At 44.3% G+C, this 23,862-nt stretch overlaps 1 protein-coding gene across 1 annotated transcript in view; it reads left to right on the top strand.

Annotated features, from left to right (window-relative positions):
• Positions 1-23,862, top strand: part of scube1 (signal peptide, CUB domain, EGF-like 1) — a 113,689-nt gene that overhangs the window by 82,670 nt on the left and 7,157 nt on the right. The window contains exons 8-19 of the mRNA XM_062383296.1: positions 10,307-10,429; positions 15,236-15,352; positions 16,383-16,505; positions 16,673-16,792; positions 18,533-18,631; positions 18,945-19,061; positions 19,228-19,386; positions 19,476-19,679; positions 20,072-20,233; positions 20,834-21,001; positions 23,359-23,520; positions 23,652-23,849. Of these exons, the coding sequence (XP_062239280.1) occupies positions 10,307-10,429; positions 15,236-15,352; positions 16,383-16,505; positions 16,673-16,792; positions 18,533-18,631; positions 18,945-19,061; positions 19,228-19,386; positions 19,476-19,679; positions 20,072-20,233; positions 20,834-21,001; positions 23,359-23,520; positions 23,652-23,849 (1,752 nt within the window). The remainder of the gene's footprint in view (positions 1-10,306; positions 10,430-15,235; positions 15,353-16,382; positions 16,506-16,672; positions 16,793-18,532; positions 18,632-18,944; positions 19,062-19,227; positions 19,387-19,475; positions 19,680-20,071; positions 20,234-20,833; positions 21,002-23,358; positions 23,521-23,651; positions 23,850-23,862) is intronic.

Below are 23,862 nucleotides of genomic sequence, written 5' to 3'. Positions count from 1 at the left end.
TTTGGTCATTAAATTGCTCTTAAATAGAATTCTCTGGAGCATTAAAAGGGCCTAAAAATGTTATAAATTTGGCGTTCTAAACCTGTGTCATATGCACACGGTAGCAGACAGTCTTTCAGTAGAGCTGTGGGATATTCGGCCAGATACATAGCTTTTAGCAAAGGATGGAACTATTGATTAGAAGGTGGGATTGAGGTATTGATTGGCTAGTGTAAATATCAAAGATGGATCCCAGGAGATAGCCTGCATGTCTGTGTGTGATTGTGTGTGTGTGTTTAGTGAAAGTGACAAATGACTCCTCCCTCCCACAGGAACAGACAGAGATGGTAAGAGTTGGGTGTTTGCGGTGGAAGCATTGTATTTACCTATTTATTAATAACTGCAAGTGTGATTCAACCTTTCTCCTGCTATCCATACACAGTCCTATTTGAGCATTAATTAGCTGCTTAGGAGCATCCTCATTTACAAAGACTTCCTGTAAGAGGGCCTGTGGCAACCCAGATGTTTGTTCTTGATGACATCAAGATGCACAATCACGCGAAACACAAACGAAAGCCATTATAGGAGTCCTACCTTTTTATGTTAATATGTTAACATCATGGTGCCATAGACAATTAGAACAACAGCCCCTGAAGACCAACTCTTGGTATTGTTACTGATATCCGCAGCTATGATTTATTAAAGGAGATATGAGTTGCTGTAAATTGACTGTGTCCCTCTAATAATGATTTTGGTGGGAAAATAATGCAGGGCAAATACAGGATATATTGAGGTTAAGTCAACCCTCAATGCATCCAGTCTTGTCTGTCCTCTCTTGCTTCTCTTCCAACATTATCATTTCAAGCTGTTCAGAGGCATAATGTATGTATTTGAGCTCAAAGCTTATTTAAGCTCCATTAAAGGTAATTATATATCCTGTTATAAAGGGCAGCCGTCCCTGGAGTGGCCATTAAGTGTGGGTAGATGTGATGATTCTGCCAGTGTTTATGGCTGCCAGAATGATTCCTAAGCTGTGTCTGAGTTGGATAAACCGGGGGTGTTATATGTTGTTTTTTCACATAGGCATCAGAGCAGAGATGGTGAGGGCAAAGAGGGAATCTCTAGGTGTGTAAGTCTGTGGGTTACTTAGTTTATGTACAGATGTTTTTACCAACACCTCTGTATAGAAGAACCAGTTTGCCTTACTCTTGAAGCTTTTCTTCTCGTGGTAATATTCTCGTGATATATTTAGTTTACAAAGTCACTCAGACATCCCAAAATTCAAGAATGTCTTCTTTAGTCTTGGTTGTGGCCAATGTGCGGCGTGTGTAACCTGAAAAGAGATAGCAGTCATCCCTCCGGCTGTGTTACTATCACAGATTAGCCCTACAAACTACTGTCTTTGCCGAAGAAATGGGCACTGGGACATGGCTTGGATTGATCTTTTATATTTGTAATAGAATTTAAATTATTTTTAAACAAAAGATATTCATTTAATACAAAGTAAAATAAATAGATTAACAACAAAAGTAATCTATATATTATCAATAAACAAAAATCCAGCTATCTGCCCCCCTCCTGCAACGTGATAATACAAACTTAAGCTCACCTTCAAATTGTCCATTTAAAGACGTAATTTTCGGTCAACAAGGAACCCCTACAACATTATACATACACATGCTCCATTGTCATGCAACATTCAAAATATTGGGAAGAAGACCAAGAGGGAGGGAACTCCTGGCTCCTTCTTACAGTGGTCATAATTGAGGCCTACCCTCCTCTACCCAGATGTTTACAGATTGCCTGCCGCACACTGGATGTGTTGAATAGGACTATTCTTGGATTTCGTTATGTCAGCCACTTCCCATATCTGTCGATGGAACATGTTGTCTAATGGCTTGTTGTTCAATGATGATAGTTCATATCCTCCTCCTCAACATCATTGGGTTTCTGCTGTCTGAGGTATTTATGTAGCTGTTTGTTACTTGGGGTCATCCTCCCAACATGGTCCTGGATTTTCATTGTTTCATTCTGGATAGTGACTCTGACGACTGCTAGCCTTCTGCCACGCTCCTTTCGCTCAGGGTACCAGATTTGGGGTAAAACCCTCCATGCATTGTCAGGGAGCTTCAATGTTTTAATATCAGTATTCTCTGTCACTTCCTTTTGCCAGGCTATTACACCAGCTGGGTATCTGATGAATGGCAAGGCCTATGTATTGATGGCTCCGACTTTCGATTCAGCCGACTACTCTGGTGTTGTCTTACTCTGTGTAGATATTTGGCTGTGGCTTATTTCCTTTACGGCCTCTGCGTGGTTTCCATTTGCCATGGGATCTAAATATATTTGTAGCTGTTCTGAACATCTGTTATATTGTGTTCTGGTTAGTTCAGTACCTTTTGTTTTGATCATCTTGCCAGATTCTGCTGGTGTGGATTAGTGAGTCGATGTCTTGCTCACTCCTGGCATACAGTTTAATGCCATCCATGTAGAGGGGGTATCTGTAGCCACTCTTTGCAATGATCTGGCTCAGGGTTCCGACCTTTGCTGAACAGCAGGATTGACACTTGATGGTAGCTGTAATTGCCTTTGAGTTGGCCTTCACAGTTGTTTTTTCTTTATAAAGGCTCTCAGTGTCTTGTTGATGTTGTACACTTCAAATCAAATCAAATTAAACTTTGATTGTCACATCCAATGACAGCGTCATCGGAGCAGTGAAATTCTTGTGACATGGCAGGCAACATCTACGCAGTAGACGACTTTACAAAATAGAAAAATCACATACTATATAACATACAACATATAACATACAACATTGTAACATATAACATCGTAACATATCAATCAATCAATCAAATTTTATTTGTATAGCCCATATTCACAAATTACAATTCATCTCATAGGGCTTTAACAGGGTGTGACATCCTCTGTCCTTAACCCTCAGCAAGAGTAAGGAAAAACTACAAAAAACCCTTTTAACAGGGTAAAAATATGTAGAAACCTCAGAGAGAGCCACATGTGAGGGATCCCTCTCCCAGGACGGACAGAAGTGCAATAGATGCCACGTGCAGGAGAACATCATCAATAATCAAAGTCTCTAGCAGCATTGATGAAGCACAGTCCATGCTCAGCAACCATCTAGACCACGATCCACCATCCAGACCAGACGCCACTTCAGTCCTCAGTCACCGTCCACCGCCGCCCACCAGGAGGACCCATCACAAGCCACCACTGCGGTCCTGGTCCACCGCCCGTGCCCAATGCCAACGCGACACAGGGTCCGCCACCAGCACCACGATCAGCCCACATGACTCAGAATCCGCCACACTGGATCCAACACCGCGACCCCCGGTGCGCGATCCACAAACCGTAATCCATGGTGCGGCCACAGAGGCCCTGGATCTGCGGGTGATAAAGCAAAGGGATTCCGGGGAAGGGGGATAGGGATGGAGAAGAGGAAGGAGAAGCTGGAAAGAGAAGCTCTGTGTGTCATGTGTCATAAAATAGAACAAGTAACGTTCTGGCGCACTAATTAGCTCTAACTATAAGCTTTATCAAAAAGGAAGGTTTTGAGCCTACTTTTAAACGAACAGATGGTGTCTGCCTCCCGAACTGAAAGTGGTAGATTATTCCACAGCCGAGGGGCTTGATGGCTAAAAGCTCTGGCTCCTACTCTACTTTTAGAGAATTTAGGGACGACAAGTAGGCTTGAATTCTGGGAGCGGAGTGCTCTAGTGGGTTTATAAGGTATTAACAGCTCTTTAAGGTATAAAGGCGCTATATTATTAAGGGCCTTGAAGGTGAGGAGGAGAATTTTAAATTCTATTCTAGATTTAACTGGAAGCCAGTGTAGCGATGCTAATATTGGAGAAATGTGCTCTCTTCTCTTTGTTCTCGTCAGGACACGTGCTGCAGCATTTTGGACAAGCTGTAGAGTCTTTAACGACTTCCTGCTGGAGCCTGATAATAATGAATTACAATAGTCCAGTCTCGATGTAACAAAGGCGTGGACTAGTTTTTCTGCATCTTTTTGTGAAAGGACATGTCTAATTTTTGAAATATTACGCAAGTGGAAAAAAGCGGTCCTAGAAATTTGTTTTAAGTGACTATTAAAGGATAAATCAGGATCGAAGATCACTCCCAAGTTCCTGACTGTTTCATTGGAAGCAAGGGCAATGTCGTCTAGCGCAGCTATATCATTAGATAATGCATCTCTAAGGTGTTTGGGGCCAAGTATTATAACCTCTGTTTTGTCTGAGTTTAATAAGAGAAAATTGCGGGTCATCCAGGTTTTTATGTCCTTGAGACATGTTCGAAGTTTAGTTAATTGATTACTTTGTTCAGGTTTTATTGACAAATATAACTGGGTGTCATCCGCATAGCAGTGGAAATTTACCGAGTGTGTCCTGATAATGTTTCCTAGTGGAAGCATATATAATGAGAATAAAATTGGGCCGAGCACAGAGCCCTGTGGAACACCATGATTAACTTTGGTGCGCACAGATGACTCATCATTAATTTGCACAAATTGGGAGCGATCAGAAAAATACGATTTAAACCAGTTAAGGGCGGTTCCATTAATGTTAATTAACTGTTTTAGTCTTTGTAATAAAATTTGATGGTCAATTGTGTCGAATGCTGCACTGAGATCTAACAGAACGAGGACAGACACAAGTCCCTGATCTGAGGCTATTAAAAGGTCATTAGTGACTTTTGCCAAGGCTGTCTCTGTACTGTGATTGGCTCTAAACCCCGATTGAAAGTCTTCATATATATTATTTTCCTGGAGAAACTCACACAGCTGATTGGCTACCACTTTTTCTAAGATTTTAGAAATGAAGGAGAGGTTAGATATTGGTCTGTAATTGGCTAAAACCTCTGGGTACGATATAACATCGTAACATAAAACATAGTCAAATGAAGCAGCAGTTTACAGGGTGAAGGAGTGGGTAATATTAAATTAAATAATACGAATATATGTGAAGTAAGTGTATTTGTATGAGTGGGGGAGCAGAATGTACATGGTGACTGTTCAGAGGGTCAGTGTTGATTGTTCAGAAGCCTTACGGCCTGGGGGAAGAAGCTAATTTTGAGTCTGGCAGTCCGTGCTCGGATGCTCCGGAAACGTCTGCCAGACGGCAGCAGTGTGAGAAGTCCACAGCCTGGGTGGCTGTGGTCCTTGATGATCTTCCGTGCTTTTCTCAGGCATCTTGTGTTGTAGATGCGTTGCAAGGAAAGGGAGATGGCAGCCGATGAGGCGCTCTGCTGTCTTCACCACCCTCTGCAGGGCCTTGCGATCTGCAGCGGAGCAGCTACCGTACCAGGCAGTAGTGCAGCCTGAGAGGATGCTCTCATCGGTTCACCTGTAAAAGTTTGTTAAGGTTTTTGCAGCCATCCCAACTTCTTGAGTCTCCTCAGGAAGTATAGGCACCTTTGTGCAGTTTTTACCACAGAGTCCGCTTGTTTGGACCAGGTCAGGTCATCTGTGATGAACACACCGAGGAACTTGAACTCTGAGACTCTCTACACTACAGCTCCATCGATGTGGATCGGACCGTGACCCCCCCTCTGCAGCTTCCTGAAGTCAACGATCATCTCCTTGGTCTTGCAGACGTTAAGAGACAGGTTGTTCTCTTGGCACCATGTTTCCAAGCCTCTAACCTCATCTCTATAGGCGGTCTCATCGTTGTTAGAGATGAGACCCAGGATGGTAGTGTCGTCTGCAAATTTCAGGATGATGTTTGAACCGTGTGTTGCCACAGTGCTGCATGTACAGGGAGTACAGGAGGGGGCTGAGTACGCAGCCCTGAGGGGCCCCGGTACTCAGGGTCAGTAAGAAGGAGGTGTGGTTACCCATTCTCATCGCCTGGGGTCTGCTCGTCAGGAAGTCCAAGATCCAGTTTTACAGGGGGGTTTTAAGACCCAGGCTCCTGAGCTTGGGGACTAGCTCGGCAGGCACAATTGTGGTGAACGCGGAGTCCAGGAACAGCATCCTCACATATGTGTTGGCCTTTTCCAGGTGGGAGAGGGTGGTGTGTGCTGTCAGGGCGATGGCATCGTCCGTGGATCGATTAGGGCGGTATGCAAATTGGAAGGGGTCAAGGGTGTTCGGAAGGGTCGAGCAGTTGTGGGTTTTGACCAGCTGCTCGAAGCACTGACCTCCACCATCATGGTGGAGGTCAGTGCTACAGGGCGGTAGTCGTTTAAGCAGGTAATGGATGATTTCTTAGGTATGGGGATGATGGTGGCCTGCTTGAAGCAGGTTGGGACTGTTGAGAGATGTAGGGAGAGGTTGAATATGGAGGTGAAGACCTCCGCTAAGTGGTCGGCGCACCCCCTGAGGACGCGGCCTGGATCTCCATTGGGCCCAGATGACTTTCGAGGCTTCACTCTTTGAAGCTCTCGCCTCACGTCAGCCACGGTCAGGGAGAGAGTGCAGTCGTCTCGGTCCTCGGCCAGTCTCGCGAATGGAAGGGTGTTGGTTGCCTCAAACGTGCGTTGAAGGTGTTGAGGTCATCAGTTAGGGAGGCGGCATGCTGATCATCATTGCTATTTCTCCCTTTATAACCGGTGATGTGTCGCAGGCCACCCCACAAGTGTCGGGGGTCAGAGCTGAGGTAGTTGGATTCCAGCTTGTCCCTGAAGTCTCTTTTTCCATCTCTGATGGCCCTCCGCAGGTCACCTCTGGACTTCCTCAAAGCCTCCGGGTCACCAGAGTTATAGGCAGAGGACCTTGCTCTGTGCTTAGCACGGACATTACCATTTACCCAGAGCTTTTGGTTAGGGAAAGTCCTGACACTGACCCTAGGGACAACATCATCGATGCATTTGGAGATATATGAAGAGACAGTGACTGTGTATTCGTTAATGTCCCCATCAGCTGCAACACAGTACATCTGCTAATCTGTTGTTTCAAGCAGTCCTGGAGAGTGCTAATGGATTCAGCACTCCAGCGTTGAACTGCCTGAAAAACAGTTTTTTCGTGTTTAAGGTGTTGTCTGTAGGTTTGGATGAGCATAATGGAAGTGTGATCCGACTTCTCAAAAGCCGGGCGGGGGAGGGGTTTGTAGCTGTTCTGTATTTGCGAGTAACAATGGTCAAGAGTCTGGTCACCCCGGGTGGGAAAGTTAATATGCTGATGATATTTAGGCAGAACTTTCCTCATATTAGCCCTATTGAAATTACCTACAACAATAGAGACTGCATCAGGGTGTGCATCCTGAAGTCCATTAATATCTCCGTACAGATCTCCGTACGTCTAACGCGCATGTTTCGTCTGCCTGCGGTGGAATGTAAACAGCTGTGATTATAACGGAGCTGAATTCATAGGGAAGGTATAAAAGGCGCACTTTTATCGATAGCAGCTCTGGTGAGCAGCGTGTAGAAAGCACAACAACATCCGAGCCCCAGCTAGAGTTAACCAACAAGCACACCCCTCCACCTCTGCTCTTACCCGGCTCTGAGGTTCTGTCCTGCCGGTAGATGGAAAAGCCGGTCGGAGTGACGGCGGAGTCAGGCACCATAGGATCCAGCCAGGTCTCCGTGAGCGCCAGCACACAACAGTTCGCGATGCCCCGCTGGAAATTAATCCGTGCGTGTAGCTCGTCCATTTTATAGTCCAGGGATTGAACATTCGCGAGTAGAATGCTCGGCAGCGGGGGATTGCAGCATCTCGTCCGAGATCTGCACAGGATACAGGCGCTTCCCTCTCTTCTTTCTCCTCCGTCGGCGTATTGGTAAACAGATCGGCCGTAGAACAAGGGAGCCACAGCAAGCACACCGGTAGGTTGAGAAAAACTCTGTATTTAGCGACAAACGTATATCCAAAAGTGCCAGTCGATCATACTGTATGAGCGACAGTGCAGTGTGTACAAAAAAAAACAAAAAAAAAACGTACTACATATAAAACTTTCAATTTCACTATTATGTGCAATATCCCATATTACAGTGTCCTTTATCATTTAATTTTACAGCCACTTTAGTGAAATATTTGTTTCTCTCTAATGTAGCTTTGCTTATCTTAATCTCCTTTCTGATGACATAATAGGCCCTGGTTCTTCATTACTTGGTATACACTTTATTTCATTAACAATACACTTGTACTTCTGCTTTTATTTTTATCTTACTCATATATATATATTTTTTTTATATTAATCTCTTCTAAATCTTGGAGCAAGATGGCATATGTAAAGTATATGTAAATGCAAATGCATAAAAAAACTTTTGCTATGAGGTGGTATCAATTGACCTGAGTGTTTGACCCTCAATTGCCCCTGCTCAGGAGGTGAAAGGTCAGAGAGCAGGGGTCAAAGACACAAATTAGCCAAGCTAACATTAGCAGCTGTGGGAATAAATGACCAATCGTTACTATAGTTCAAATGGGCAAACTGTCAGCGGGAAGGAATAACATTAAACAACCTGTAAAATGTGTGCAGATAAGGTCTGCTTCTCATGGTTGGGTTTAAGTGACATTTAGTGATTTTTCATGGTTCCAACTGTCTATGCAATAAATCAAATGATGTTTACATATCAACCTTTACATATGGGGGTTGAGCATCAGGTGCTTGTGTTAAATGCATCCTGGTATAGGCATAGCGATAACAGCTACACAAGCAGGAAAGCTCTGAAAACTCAACCTTTTTAGTTGCAATAGCACCATTGAGGAATTTACTGCTTCAGTTGACCACAATTACCATCAACACTTATGGACATCCACATAAAAAGTGATGAATTTTCCCTTTAATAGCTTTTTCCTGCTCTTTATTGGATTTGGGGGAATTTACACTGTAGCAACCCGAGCATAAGTTACCTAAGATAGCAGTATGTTAGTGAAACACTCAGTCCTCCAAGAAAAGTGTATGTGTTTGTATTTTCAGCAAATAGCCAGTAACAACAGATTTGTGTTTGTGTGTCATACTGAGATGGTCAAGTGTTGTTATTAGTGATAACAATGTTTCCAGTGAATAAACAGCACCCTAACCATTGCACTTTCCCATCATAACACATATTTATTTTCCAACAATGATTCATAATAGTTTTGCAGCCCACGTTAATGATGCCATCTTCCTGATAGGGTTTTGATAATTGGAAATGTGTGAGTTATAACAGATGAACAATCAAACAAAAAAAACCAAGACATTAAATTCCAACTACTATCTTCTGCTCATCCTGTTTTTCCATCAATATCCGACCACTTCTTATCTGTCTGGCTTTTTCTACCTTCATCCTTGCTCACCCTATTTCTTGATTTGTTCCCCAACAGAAGGGATTAGGTAGTAATCCCGTACAGTTTTCATCACTTTAAGCACCAATCAGAAGGGGCTTAGCCTGTGTTGTCTGCAGACAATTGCCCTCTCCCTCCTCCTTTGCTCCCGCTCCTCTTCCTTCTCCTACTACTTGCACCTAGTTCACCCCTTCTGCCCTCTATTTTGTTCCGTTATGCATAAAGTACTGACTAGCCAAACAAAAGGTGGTACAAGACATGCTTTCACAGCCTGGGTTCATGTGAGGGCATGGTAGTCTGGAGTAATCAAGGGATGGATGCATTGAGGTTTTTGAGACCAGATCTGGCAGAATCTTGCGTTTGGCACCGCCTCTGGATTGCTGCACCCCACATGGGGTGGCGCTCAGGTAACTTAAGGTTCTATACCACTGAGTTTCATGCAGTGGATACATTCGATCACAAACACAAGCCTTTTTAACTGTGGGACAACTATAGAAAATATATTAAGCTTAATTTCCCTCAATTTGTAATAGTTTAGATGGATGTTTAGGGTGCTACAGTGTAATTACACTTCAAATTAGGTATAACTCTCGGCTTGATTTGGACGATGCTTCCCTGAAACTCTGTGAGCCTGTACACACCTGGTATTAACATTTGTTTTTTTTGTGATCCAATCTCAAGTGTAAAGCTCTAAGTACAAGTTGGAACGCATATAGATTCGTTCATGCAAGACCACATTACAAGGAGGTCTGGGCCAAGTGTCCACATTCTTTTAACAGTGTAGATGCAAATCCATCCTGGGTCTTATAAGAAGGACCAAAGCTGACGTCCTCTAACCGGGTGCAGTTTCACTATATCAAACATATTTTTTGGAGTCTCGTCTCATTGATTTGTGTGTGACCAGCGCCACAATATCAACACAGATCACCGCATAATGATCATCACTTTCATTAAACAGGTAAAAGATTCATTCAGACTCTCCTGACTCGTCTCTCTGTTTCTCTATCGCGCGCTCCTGCCGACACAGACACAAACAGAAATGACGTACGTGTTTGTTTGAAAAACCAGGACTGAATTTGTCGTTGTTTTATTTTGCTCCACCAGACATCGACGAATGCCAGGAGAACAACGGAGGCTGCGATCACTTCTGCCGGAACACAGTGGGCTCCTTTGAATGCAGCTGTCAGAAAGGCCACAAACTGCTCACAGACGAACGGACCTGCGAAGGTCAGTGACTAACAGTATGCAGTAATTCTTACTTTCAGACTTTCACATTCTGAAGTAATGATCACTCACAGACACACACACAAACAGTTCTCCCTATTTCATTCTCTAAGTGCCCCTTGAGCAAGGCACCTTACGCCCCTAACATCTGCTCCCCGGGCGCTTTCCCTTACTCCCCACTGCGCCTTGATGTCACTCTGTGTGTTCTGTTCCGTGTGCTGTGTTCACATGGATGAGTTAAAAGCAGAGGGTCAATTTCCCAATTGCATGTTTTGCTTGTGTATGCATGATTGCGGGACAATAAAGGAATCTTAATCTTAATCTTGATCTTAGTTGCAGCAGTATAGCTGTCTTCCTCGACTGAGTGTGCATAGTACATGTAGAAGCCAACTTGTGATCTGTTGGGATGTTTGTACAACCAAAGTCCGATTCCTGTTTGCAAGTCACAGCAAGAGACAGCAGCATAGACAAACACAAAATCAATTTTATCAACAACAAAATCCAGAGGTGTTTCTTTGTGTTGCTCAAAGCCACCAAAGAGTGGGTTCGGGTTCATGTGAGTGTTTGTCCCGTGTCTATGAGTGTGTGTGTGTGCAGGTTAGAATAACTTTGTACCAACAGAAGGGCTTTGTGAGTCTTAAATAAAGAGGTGTTGAGTGTTGTTAGCCACATCAGAGCATCAGTGCCTGTTGCGGACACACCTTTGCCAGTGTGTAATGCTTGCCAATAGCTGCCAGGTTTTTTCTCATCCACTGAAATTTAGCCTGTTGAGCCTCAACATGAGCTTTAAATAAAATATAATGTTCAATCTGTCAGCCATGTCTGTTTCCAGAGAAAATAGCTCAAGGTACTACACTGTGCTAGTGATAGAGCATCTGCCAGAGCTGACTGAGAAATCCGTGCAGACAGATCAATTGTTTGACACATTTGCAGGAGAGATTTCCACAAAATATCCTATCTATTCTAAATGTTTAGAAAGGAAGAGAGAATGAACGAATTTAGTCAGCAATCACAATGAATGTCAGCTGTCACTGTCAGAACACCTCATCATAACCAAGGGTGCGTCTCAGGTAAATAAAAACACAGCCAAACCAGTAACCATTTATTTTCTTCATCTCTCTCTCTCTCGTGTAACATCAGAGGTCCAACTCAGTGTCTTGTAGCCATGCCCTCGTCTCTGGTCCCACGTCAAAGAGGCCGGCTTCCGAGGGTGGTCTGTGTAGGGGGCAGGTGGTCATAATATGTTCGACAGTCTGTTCAGGGGCACCACACTCACATGCAGCGCTGTCTGCCAGGCCCCACTTCTTCATTGAAGATTTAAACCGACCGACCCCAGTACGCAGACGGTTCAGCAGAGTCCATTGCCGGCGTGGAAGAAGGTCTCCTGTGGCTCCATCTCCTGGATCCAAGATGTAGTGGTGGATTTGGGTTGGCCCAGCGCTCTCCCACTCCTGTTTCCAGGCTGCCGCCAGCCATCCATCTTTGGACAGGTCCTCAGTGGTGGACCGGAGCAACTCTTGTGCCGCCTTGTTGTAAGGGTGGCGGTACTTGAGTCTGCTCAGAGGAGCTGCTGTCTCTGTGGTGTTATGGAGGATGTGCCAGTCATGCTTCCGTGCTTTCCTTGCCAGGACGAGAGTGGCAGCCTCTCGTCGTAGGCCAGCCGGTGCGATTCCTGCTAGGACTGGCAGCAGGACGATTGGGGTAGGCTTCAGGCATCCAGTGATGATCCGGAGGGCGTTGTTGATAGCCACATCCACCATTTTCGTGTGTGGACTTCTGCTCCATACTGGGGCACAGTACTCCGCTGCTGAAAAGACCAGGGCTTGGGTGGATACCCGTAGTGTCTTGGCAGTGGCTCCCCAGGTTGTGCCAGCAAGGCGACGGATCAGTGCGACCCTTGATATTGTCTTTGCCCGGACATCTTCGAGATGTTGTTTTGTCCGGTCCAGACGCACACCAAGGTATTTAGGCGCTTGCTGGGACTCCAGGCGCTTGTGGTCGGTGTATACCTCCAGTGCCCTCTTGGCATCTCTGTTGCAGAGATGGTATGCTGCTGTAACAGTCTTGCCGGTGCTGAGTTGCAGGCACCACTTTCGTAGGTAGGCTACTAGGACGACCATGTCTTGGTTGAGACCGTCTTCCATTGCCTTCCATGTGGGTCTTCTCAGCATGATTGCGAGATCTTCTGCGTAGCCGTACTTTCTGGATGCTGTGTCTGGTAGGTCATAGATGTAAATCTATGCGCTGGCCATCGCTGGTCTGTAGGACAAAACTGCGGTTAGACAACGTCTCTATGATGAATTTCACCATATGTCGATCGGTTATTGTCCTCAGCAGCTTCAGGTGAAGTCCGCGGTGCCAGACGGTATCGTACGCGGCGGTCAAGTCCAGGTACACTACCCCAGCTTTCTCATTATCCTGGAAGCTGTCCTCTATGTCTTGAGACAGAAGTGTAACCTGGTCCACTGTGGACCTACCGCGACGGAAACCGGCCTGTTCCTGTGGAAGCTGTGGGTCAATCACTGGCTCAATGCGGCAGTGGATCATTCTTTCCAGGATTTTAAATGGAACACAGAGCAGCGATATGGGTCGGTATGCCTTGGGGTCTTCCGCAGGTTTATTTGGCTTTGGCAGGGCGATTACAGAAGCACGGCACCAGATCTTGGGCAGCTTGCATCTCTGGTAGCAGGATGAGAAGAATGCACAGAGCCAGCTGGATGTTATTGTGCTCTGGTGCATAACAAACTCTGGGTGGATGTTGTCACGTCCTGGAGCTTTGCCTGGCTTGAGCTTGCTTATGGCCTTACTGAGTTCGTCTGCTGTGAATTCTCCTGAGAGGTTGACGGGCAACATCTTTGTCTGCGTCTGGGAAGCGACCGTTTTTCAGGAGCTCGGACGCGATGGCATCTGCTGTGACTGGGCAGCTTGGGGGCTTTGTGCATCTGCCTGTTAGCCGGTTGATGGTTTGCCACGCCTTCAGACTAGAGTGGGTAAAGTCAATTGACTCAACAACTTCAGTCCATCTGTCTCTGCGTGTGGTGTCCAGTCTCTGAAGCAGTGCTTCTGCAGTCGCATCCACATCTTCCCTGGAGATAGCCCTCTGGTGGGTGCTCAGGAGGCGGCTGCACTCCTCGTCCTAGCCAGGGATGTAGTTCCTGTTGTAGCCGCGTGGGATGGTCTTTTTTGCCGCTCCTAGGAGGACCTTACAGTAGGCTTCATAGGCGGTGTCCACGTTGGCTGCATCAGGTTCTGGCAGACTAGCAATCCTTCTTTCTGTCTCCTGAGCAAATGACTCCCAGTTGGCCTTTCGAAAGTTCCATCTTTTGACAGGTTTCCCTGGTACCGGTTGCACCAGTGATGGGACTTTAATGATGGACGGTCGGTGGTGTGAGCGGCGAAACCTGTCTAGGACTCTCCGGTTTTGGGTCATTGCTCCGGCACACAGCGAAGGCCAGGTCCGGGTTGGTAGAGGTGTTCCAGCGTGCAGAGAAGAAGCTTGGCGGCTCCTTGGGGTCGTACAGTAGCAGGGCATCGGTGTTGGAGGCCCATTCACTCAGCGCCACTCCGTTTGATGTTGTGTAGTTGTAACCCCAGTCTGTGTGTTGACAGTTGAAGTCACCTGCGTAGATGGCGGGGGCAGTTATGGGCGGGAGTGACGTAGCAGACAGCTCTGATGGTGGGGGCTTAAATACGTTGATGACTGAAGTTTCCTGGATTTTAGTAACCAGCCACTCGATGTTGGAGCCTGGTGGGGATTGGCTAGTGGCTGACCAGGTTAGTTCAGTCCTCACGAAGGTTGCCACTCCGTGCTGCTTGCTGTGAATGGACCCAGCGAGATGGAAACCTGGCATCTTGAGGATGTTATTGTTAGTGCAGTGTGTCTCCTGCAGGAGTACAGCCGCTGTCCCATTGGAATCAGCCAGGTGACGTACGATTTCGAGTTTGGCGGTGGTGAGGCCCTCGACGTTGAGTTGGAGCACTGGAAGACCACGGTTTTCGACGGTCGAGATGGCCGATGAAATATCAGTCAGGCAGTGCAGTTTGCTGATCAGCGGATACTATGGCTGGCACTTGTCTGGAATCCCCAGCTGCAGATAAAGTTTTCAGACATAACCACAGCATCCATGTAGCTTTCTTTGTGGATTTAAACACAGAATCTACTGATGATTTCTTGTTACTTCAATAGTGAGTTGGTTTTGTATCGATAGCAACACAATGTTGCTGTGTTGACAGCAATCACTTCATTAAACCAGATGGTTTTTACATTGTTTGGTTTGGACTCGTTGAAACTATCTTTTTATTACTGTGTGATATTTTATTCATTATTTATTTCACAGGATCTCATTTTTAATTGTTAATACATCAAGCCATTGAAAAGGAAAAGAAAAATAAATTTAAGTAACAGATATCCTGACATCTAGTTTCTATGGGTTATATTTCCAACATTTCAACCAAAATAATTTTTCCTTCGGCTGTTCATGCTTGATAAACTCCTCGAACTTGTTGACCTAAGGCCACCTGTTTGTAAATCTAAAGTTATCTATTGTATGTAGAGACAGCTGAAGACCTTCCAAGTCTATATTTTCCCTGGATGAGTGAGATTGGCAATGATGTGCCACTAGACACTGGCTGCAGGACTGAATCCATTTATTGATGTGCCTGATATGGAGAAACAGAAAAAACAAGAAATAAAGTCACAGACGATGATATCTCACTAATTCCTCCTTTTGCATTTCCAAACTCTTTCCACTGCAAACAGTGTAGATCCAGTGTTTCTCTACAGTCATGTTTCTCCTTGGTTTCCCTCAGACATTGACGAATGCTCCTTTGAGAGAACCTGCGACCACACTTGCATCAACTACCCTGGCAGCTTCGAGTGCTTGTGCAACAAGGGATACATCCTGTATGGCCTCACTCACTGTGGAGGTGAGGGTTTGCTCACATTAAACTGATTTCCTACAGCATGCATGAAACAGTAAACTGACCTGGAACTTGATGTGTGAGACAACTTGAGTGTGTGATACAGTGGATTAAATGAACGGTTTTGTGTTGATGTATCCGAAATGGAAAAGAACCTGTACCTTCTCAAACCTTTCCTGTTTCCCTGAAAAATGTCTCCATGAGTGTACTATGTTCCTTTGGGCCTGATGGTTTGGGTGTACATATCACATGGGCCTGTTCACCACATTAATTATGGTGAACAATTAATGTTCACCACTATCCCTTTAAAGCACTATACTTGTAACAGGCTACATTTTAAATTTTAGTTTCCCCAATTTTTGGTAATATGCTTAGTGAGGGAGAACTTGTTTTACTTTATTCTCTGTAAAGACTTTAAAGACGGTAATGAAAACAATTAGTAATGATTGGGACTGTGTCACCAAACTGCTGATGAAATATGTTGTGAAAGTTGGGTACAAAATCAAACAACTTTGATTTGACTTCATGAAAAAGACTTCCGTAGTATATGACTATATGATTTGTCCCATCTCCGGAAATTTTTATGTACACACTTATCTAACTTAACAAAAGGACAGAAAACTAGGATTAGGGTGCAGAGTATGGACTACAACATGCATGACTTATGTCTTCTGTCATCTTCTTTCCTATAAACACATATAACTTCACAAACCTTCACAAAATATCAAAAACAAAAGAGGTTCACTCTTTTGGCTTATTCTTTTATTAAAGAGATCAAGGAGAAAATTTGCTTCAGCACTCAGGTTCTTCAATTGGCTAGCCCCAATCTGCATGTCATTGGAATATGGAAGGAAGCTGGTGTATCAACAGAAAACCCATGAGGACACATGGAGAACTTACAAAGTCCACACAGAAATAATTCGAACATATCTCGTCTACAGAATTTGCCTATAATCAAAATGTCTTGTCTCCCTTTCTAGTAATTTAACTAGGTTACCTCATCAATTAAAAATTGCTCTTTATGGTTGTGTCTCAGACATAGATGAATGTAGTATCAACAATGGGAGCTGTGAGTTTGACTGCGTAAACACTCAGGGCGGCTACGACTGTGTGTGTCCACCTGGACAGAAACTCCATTGGAACCGGAAAGACTGTATTGGTAAGTACCGACTCTGTGTGTGCGTTTGTTTGAGTGTGTGTGTGTGTGAGTGTGTGTGTGTGTGTGTGTGTGTGTGTGTGTGTGTGTGTTTGTGCGCTTGTATTCATATGTGTGTGCCTCTGGGTGCATCTGGTTGTCATGGTGATGTGACTCTGTGTGTTCCTCAGAGGTGGTGAAATGTCTGCCCAATGGGAAGCCAGCACCCCGAGCTCAACTGACCTGCACTAAAAATGGTGGGGCAGAAGTCTGCTCACTCTCCTGCCCCTCCAATGCCCTCTTCCTTGCAGGTACACACACACACACACACACACACTTAAGTGCACAAAAGCAACTCAGACATGTTCTAAGGATGTCTGCGCTGAAGAGCTCTCTGAGCTCATTCCACAACTTCTCGACTGGGTTAAGGTTTGGACTCAACAAGGTGGATGTTCTTAGTTTGAAGCCATGCTGTTGATGATTTACTTCCATGTTTAAAGTCATTGTCCCACAGCATCATCCAGCTTCTAGTAATCTTCAGCTGGTGGACAGATTTGTTTGAAAATAGTAACATCATGTGCATCAATAAATTTGAAGTCTCAGAAAAACATACTTCTAAAGCCGTTTTGTAACTTGTTTTTATTTGCTGCATCATTTAAAAATAACGATTGTTATTAGAGCCAATTTGCAAATTTTAGAATGCTAAATTTTTTGATTTACACAGACGTTATACCTTAATAGCATTATCATTGTGCGCCTTTACATCAAAGGACGGCTGTGCCTAAAACAGCATCACTAACGGGACTGGAGACTCAAACTTACCGTCAAATTCTCCTATTATTTTGAATTTAAATATACAGGTTTCTTCCTGAATGTACTATCTTTTGTACAAAGCAATTATAAATAATTAATAAAAATAGAATTAGAGAATACTGTTCTGCAGGACTTTAGTTTGCTAAAGAGGTGCATAAACATTATATATTAAACATAGTCAAAAGACTGAATGACTCTATACGTCCCTGGATTGATTCATCATTGCACTTTTTTGATATTGTTGTACTGTTAGACTGGAAGTTGTCTGTAAGTGGTCTTGCCTGGATTTGAATGTATAAGATAAAGGGAGGAAAAGAATAGACTTTAAAGTAATAGTAATTGATGTATGTTCCACTCCTGTAAATCACGGTAAAAGGCCCTGAACAGTCCGCTGTCATACTTAACACTTTGCTGCCCTCTGATGGAGGCGTTTTGCAGTCACTCCTCAGTTTGGTCCTTCCTGTGGCCGCTGCTGTTGCTTGATGGAGGCACTGGAGCAGTACCTCATGCAGTATGTGTGTACTCCTTAGGGGGCTGTCAGCTCAGACTGATGTGTTTTTCACTCTATGAGGTTTTCTTGGCCTCACCCTGCCTGGCAGTTTGGCTGGCCCCCAGGCATCTCGTCATGCACTTAACACACATCTGTAAATCGATTACAGTCTTTGATCACAATTGTTTTTCCATAGCGTGGCCCTCACTCTGTTTAACTTGGCCACCGCCGTGTGAGAATGATGGATAGCACTCAGGCAGGAGGTGAAATATTAGTTTTTCTCTATTTGGAGTTCTTTTTAATTCAGGGGGAGGGAGCCATCTAAATTCCTGTGACTGAATGTAGCCAGGGCTCATAGGTATGTAATGGCTTTTATGACCACTGAGAGTTTCATCTGTCATTTATTACTTGAAATATGTCTTTGTGTGTATGTCTTCATCAACAGGATTCATAGATCTTTCAATTAACTTTCAATTGATTTATCAACGAGGGTTTAAAGTCAGCTCAGTCTACTCTCTGATACTGGAGGAGGTCATTCAACATTTACATAATTTATTATCTTCAACACTCTCACCATATAATAAACACACACATATCTTTCAGACGACAAAACAACAACCAGCCTTCTTATCAAGATGTCAGTTTTTCCTTTTCTTTGTCAGTAGGTAATTTGTCTGACATGTGTATGTGCATGTGTGTGTGTATGTGTGTGTGTGTGTGTGTGTGTGTGTGTGTGTGTTTCTTACAGACTCAGAGAACAGCTACACACTAAGCTGCGGAGTGCCAGTTCAGCCTGTTAAAGCTCCTCAGAAGAGGAATGCCACCACTGCCTTACCCACCTGTGCCGGTACAGTAGACCAAGATTATGTCTGTTAAATACATTGCCACAATTGAGCCTGAAAAACTGTCAAATTTGGTTAGTGAGGGATCATGTCCTTGTCTATGCAGAACCCATTGTGGAAGCTTTGGGATTGGATAAACAAGCAGCCAGTGTAGTTATTAATAAAAGATGGTGTATTTTGTTATAGTTAATTAGAACCAAATACAGATTAAAGGGGAAGCAAATTGACCCTTTGCATATTTTTTACTTTGTACACCTGTTGGCACTGTACCCCATGTCATGATTAATGGTCCTTATTGTTTTTTTTTGCTGCCAAAAGACACACTGGCGCCGCCAATCAAGCAGAAGGCCAGGTTTAAGATCAAAGACGCCAAGTGTCACCTGAGGCCCCGCAACAAAGAAAAGCACAGAGATTCTTCCAAGCAGAACCTGCAAGGTAATGACACTCTCACATAGAGTATCGAATGGGGTCAAACAAAACAGTCTCTGCTAAGTGTTGAGGAAGCCAAACGCTATCTTATGATCTGCATTTTAACGAAAGTGTGAAAAACTGCTGCTATAACACAAACTTACAACACATTCTTCTCTTTTCCACCTGGAAGGAGGCCAGTTCCCCTGCACTGAGGACTGCCAGGTAACCTTTGTCAACCTCAAATGTGACTCATCAAAGAAGCGTCGGCGAGGACGCAAATCGCCTTCAAAAGAGGTTTCCCACATCACAGCTGAGTTTGAGATGGAGATGAAGGAGGAAGAAGCCTCAGGTATAATATTATCTATACCTCCACTACAAAACAATGACTTCATGCCATATAGAATAGATTGCGGGGAACTGACAAAATGTTTGCCTCAGACTCGTGTAATGTGGACTGCGTGCGGGAGAGGGTGAAGCAGAAGTTGCAGAGCGCCATGCGGACACTCAGGAAGTCGATCAACAAACAGCAGTTCTACATCCAGTTCTCTGGGACAGAGTACGAGGTGGCTCAGAAACCATCCAAAGTACCGGAGGGCGCTGAGGCCTGCAGCACCGGACAAGTCTTTAGAGAGGGAAAGTGTGGTAAGTTTGTTAAAATGTTTTTTTTTATGAGCCCGTACACAAAGATCAGATCGGATATAGATCTGATCTTTGAATACATACAGAGGTGATCAGGGCCACATGTGTCCACATTCTTTTAGCAGTGTGAATACAAATGCATCCTGGGTCATATGAAGGACGATTACTCAGCCCAACCTTTTTTTTCTCTTATATCTGCATTTAAATACCAAATGTATTTTAGCATTTGAATGCCAGGTGTTAACACACATACTTAGCGCTGGCCACTTGTGATCGAATCTCTCAGAACCGATGCTAATACCAGGTCTGAACTGGATGAAGGTGTAACTGTCTTGTCATAAGGGCAAAAATCTTTAGGAGCCACAGGAAGTACTACCCTGTGTCTCCCTCCTCAGTGAGCTGTGGTGTGGGGACGTTCTACAGTGGAGAGCAGGAGCAGTGTGTCCAGTGTCTTTCTGGCACCTACCAGGACACGGGGGGTCAGCTGTCCTGCGAGCCATGTCCAAGCACTGACGGACAGGGTGTTACTGGAGCCAAGAACGTGTCTCAGTGTGGAGGTACCTCACCAAAAGTCACTGAAAATGCCTTGTTTCTTGCATTCATCTGTCACTGAAACTAATGTTGTATTCATCGTAGTTAAACACAGGAGGTGGATGCAGCTAATAGTCAAACAGGGAACTCAGTCCATTTGCACCCATGTGGTATGTGTCCTAACAGTTCAGCTTATTGGGGCAAATATGTGCAATAGGTCATGCTACATTGATTTAGATTTAATATAAATGCATAAATATCAACATCTTTTGGTGGAAATCACATTGTGGTCAAATTATATTACATGTTATTTGGCTGACGCTTTTGTCCAAAGCGACTTACAATTAGTACACTCAACATTCATGAGGGGCCATTTAGGGGTTCAGTATCTTGCCAAGGACACTTCGGCATGCAGATGGGAGAGAGTGGGGTTTGAACCGGCAACCTTCTTGTTGAAGAACCACCACTCTAACCACTAGGCCACACCACCCCACAAATTAAACAAACTTATCCTGAGCTACATCCTCAAGAGAGCACCGAAAGCCAGAGTAAATGTTCGTTTGTGGGGATTTGAGTTTGTTATTTGTCATCAAATTGTATTCACTTTGTGTGACTTTGGCCGTTAGGTCAGTGTCCAGCAGGTCATTTCTCACCAGACGGATTTCGTCCATGCCAGCATTGTCCGCTCGGCTCCTACCAGCCTGAACCAGGCCGAGTGCTGTGCTTTACCTGTGGAGGAGGCCTCATGACCAAGTATGACGGATCAGTCTCTTTTAGGGACTGTGAGGCCAAAGGTGAGGCTTTGTGTTTGTAAACATGTTACACTTTTTTCATAGACATGTTCATCACGTTGTGTCTCCTGCATGTCTGTCTATACACTCTCTGCTTAGAGTTAGTGCATACATCATCTAATCGGCAGGGTGGCAGTTATTGTTATTTTCAGACATGATCTGCGGAGGATCTCTGGAGAATTTCTTTTCATACTTTAGTATTCTGTGGTTAGTTGTTTTTATATTACAATAGCACTATATGAGCAGACATTTTGCACAGTCAGACCTCCAACTGACTGTGGTGATCCCATGACTTTTTCTCTCTTTCTGCTATATACTTTTTTTAGCAGCGATTCACTGCTCCTCTAAAATGATCACTGTGTTCAAACACGGTGTCAGTGATAAATAAATGAAACTTCTCATATAGTACAGACAATGGAGCCCCAAGGGCTTTTATATGTGATACACAACAAAGTTTAATTCAATAATATGTATTTTTGACAATAGTTAATTTAAAAGAGAGTGCTGCGTGTGCAGACAGTTTGTGTGTGCAGTTGTGCATCCAAATGTTAATCCTGCTAAATAATTACTGAGTTTATTTTTGACCGACTGAGGGACCCAACGCAGAATGGGGTCAGAGCAGAGATGTTGTAAGAGGTGCACAGTGAATACCCACGTCAGTGGTCGGCAGGCAAGTCAGATTCAGCATAAGCTCATTTTTCCCAGTACTTGGTTTTTCCAGTTCATGCAACAGGTTTACAGTTCTCTATTGTAGGGGTGACTTGTCCCCCACTCCCACACCCCTGACCGGTCAGTTCCAAAAGTGGATTAGCTGAGCTCCAGAGAGGAGAGAGCATTCAAAACACACTTTGATTTGTGTGTTTAGTGACGGACTAAAGATTTGAATGTAACTGGTCGTGTCACTTATAGGACAGATTGCCATTGAATCTTATACATTAGGGATATTCAAAACTATATATGTCAATACTGGCTTTTCATTACATTTACATTTCTTAAGCAGATATTTTTGTCCAAATAGAATTTTTTTCAGTTAAATTAACTGAAAATGTACTTTATTTACACAGCCCTTTTCCAGTCAAATCAACAAAATGTCCCCCTCTGTGATCAATAGAGTATTTCTGATCTGATTTCTGAACCACTCAAAGCACTTTAGAGAACAAATTCTATAGACAACTTCTCTCTATCACACACTATTGTAAGCAAAGCAATCAGGGGAGATTTGAGGTTTCCGAAATAGGAATTGAACCACTCTTGCTAGTTGAAGACCCTCTCTTGCTCTTGAGTCCAACCCAGCTTCAACTGACTCTACTGTCCCGATATGAGGGAGGAGTTTGTGTCGCCATTGTAGAATCTTCACCAAGAGAAGCGAACACAGGGTTCTCTTTAATAAGTTGATGTCTCAATAGCTTGAGGCAGAACAATGCGGTGACCAGGCTCCGTGCAGCCATGACGAAGGAAGGAGCAGTTCACCTCACTGCCCTGTAGGCCAGCACCAGAGCACTCAATGAAATGAATGAAAGAGTGGGAGCAAGTGCAGTGTACGAAGGAGAGGAGCAGTGTTAGAAAAAATGTGAAGGTTGAAAACAAGCCAGAAAGCAGTAGTGTTGGTTAGTTGCAGAGCTCTGATGGCAGGGGAGGTGCTGTAGTCATAGTCAGGGTATGACAACCACCTGGATCAGCACCTAGGCCATCGCCCTGAACAAAAATTTACAAATCTTGGGTTTCCTAAGGTTATTGCTGCATATCTTGGTTATATCTTTGTCAGGCACAGTTTGTCATTCAGGATCACTCCCATACTGTACTGTCATGGTAATAAACACTTCTCAGTGAGTGGATCCCTTGAGGAACCAAAGGTCACTCTTGTGTATGCTGATTATCAAGTTAAAAGGGATAGTTCACCCACTAATGTAAAAATGTACTCATACTCACCACTTTGCAAGTGAAGGGTTGGGTGAAGGGTAAGAGTCGATAAAACACTTTTGGAGTCTCAGGGGTAAACATAAAATGCCTGCATACTGTTCCTGTGGCGTCATCCAAGTGTCCATAAGCCCCTACATTCAAATTTGACTCGAAGCGGAGTCGTTTACAACATGTCATTAGCATAAATGTTCTCTGATGTTCTCCTCTGGAGCCACATTCTCTCTATACTCTCGTCTAACGGGCAGGTGACGACATCAGCAATACTCGAGAGTAACAGTATCTTGCCAAAGTCGAAACATGCCCCTTATGTTAGAGCATAGAGGTAATTGACCTTGTTTCAAGTCAAATTTGAGTCCCCCCCGTGTTGATTGCCTGCTATTTTTGTGGTTATTTTCATTCAGCTCATACGGTTTGTATGCTAACTTCTTGTCCCTCCTCAGTGCACTGTGCTCCTGGACACTACTACAACTCCACTACCCACCGCTGCATCCGCTGCCCAGCAGGAACCTACCAGTCTGACTTTGCGCAGAACTACTGCATCACTTGCCCTGGAAACACAACCACAGACTTTGATGGTGCCACCAATGTCTCCCACTGCAAAAGTAATGCTGATAATTGCACTTAGTATTTAACTGACACTCTGAAAAATAAGCTTCAGACACTGTGATAGTTGTATTTTCAGTCTTTCGTTGAAGTGAGTTATTGTGCTCAGTTTCTGTTATTCTGTCCTCAGACCAACTGTGCGGAGGTGAGCTGGGAGAATACACAGGCTACATTGAGTCTCCTAATTACCCTGGAGATTATCCGTCTAATGTGGACTGTGTTTGGACCATCAACCCACCACACAAGAGGCGGATCCTCATTGTGGTACCAGAGATCTTCCTCCCCATTGAGGACGAGTGTGGAGACGTGCTGGTCATGAGGAAGAGTGGTAAACAGATACT

Source organism: Platichthys flesus, chromosome 23 (assembly GCF_949316205.1).
Source record: "Platichthys flesus chromosome 23, fPlaFle2.1, whole genome shotgun sequence".
Lineage (NCBI taxonomy): Eukaryota > Metazoa > Chordata > Actinopteri > Pleuronectiformes > Pleuronectidae > Platichthys > Platichthys flesus.
This window is presented reverse-complemented; position numbering and strand designations above follow the sequence as displayed.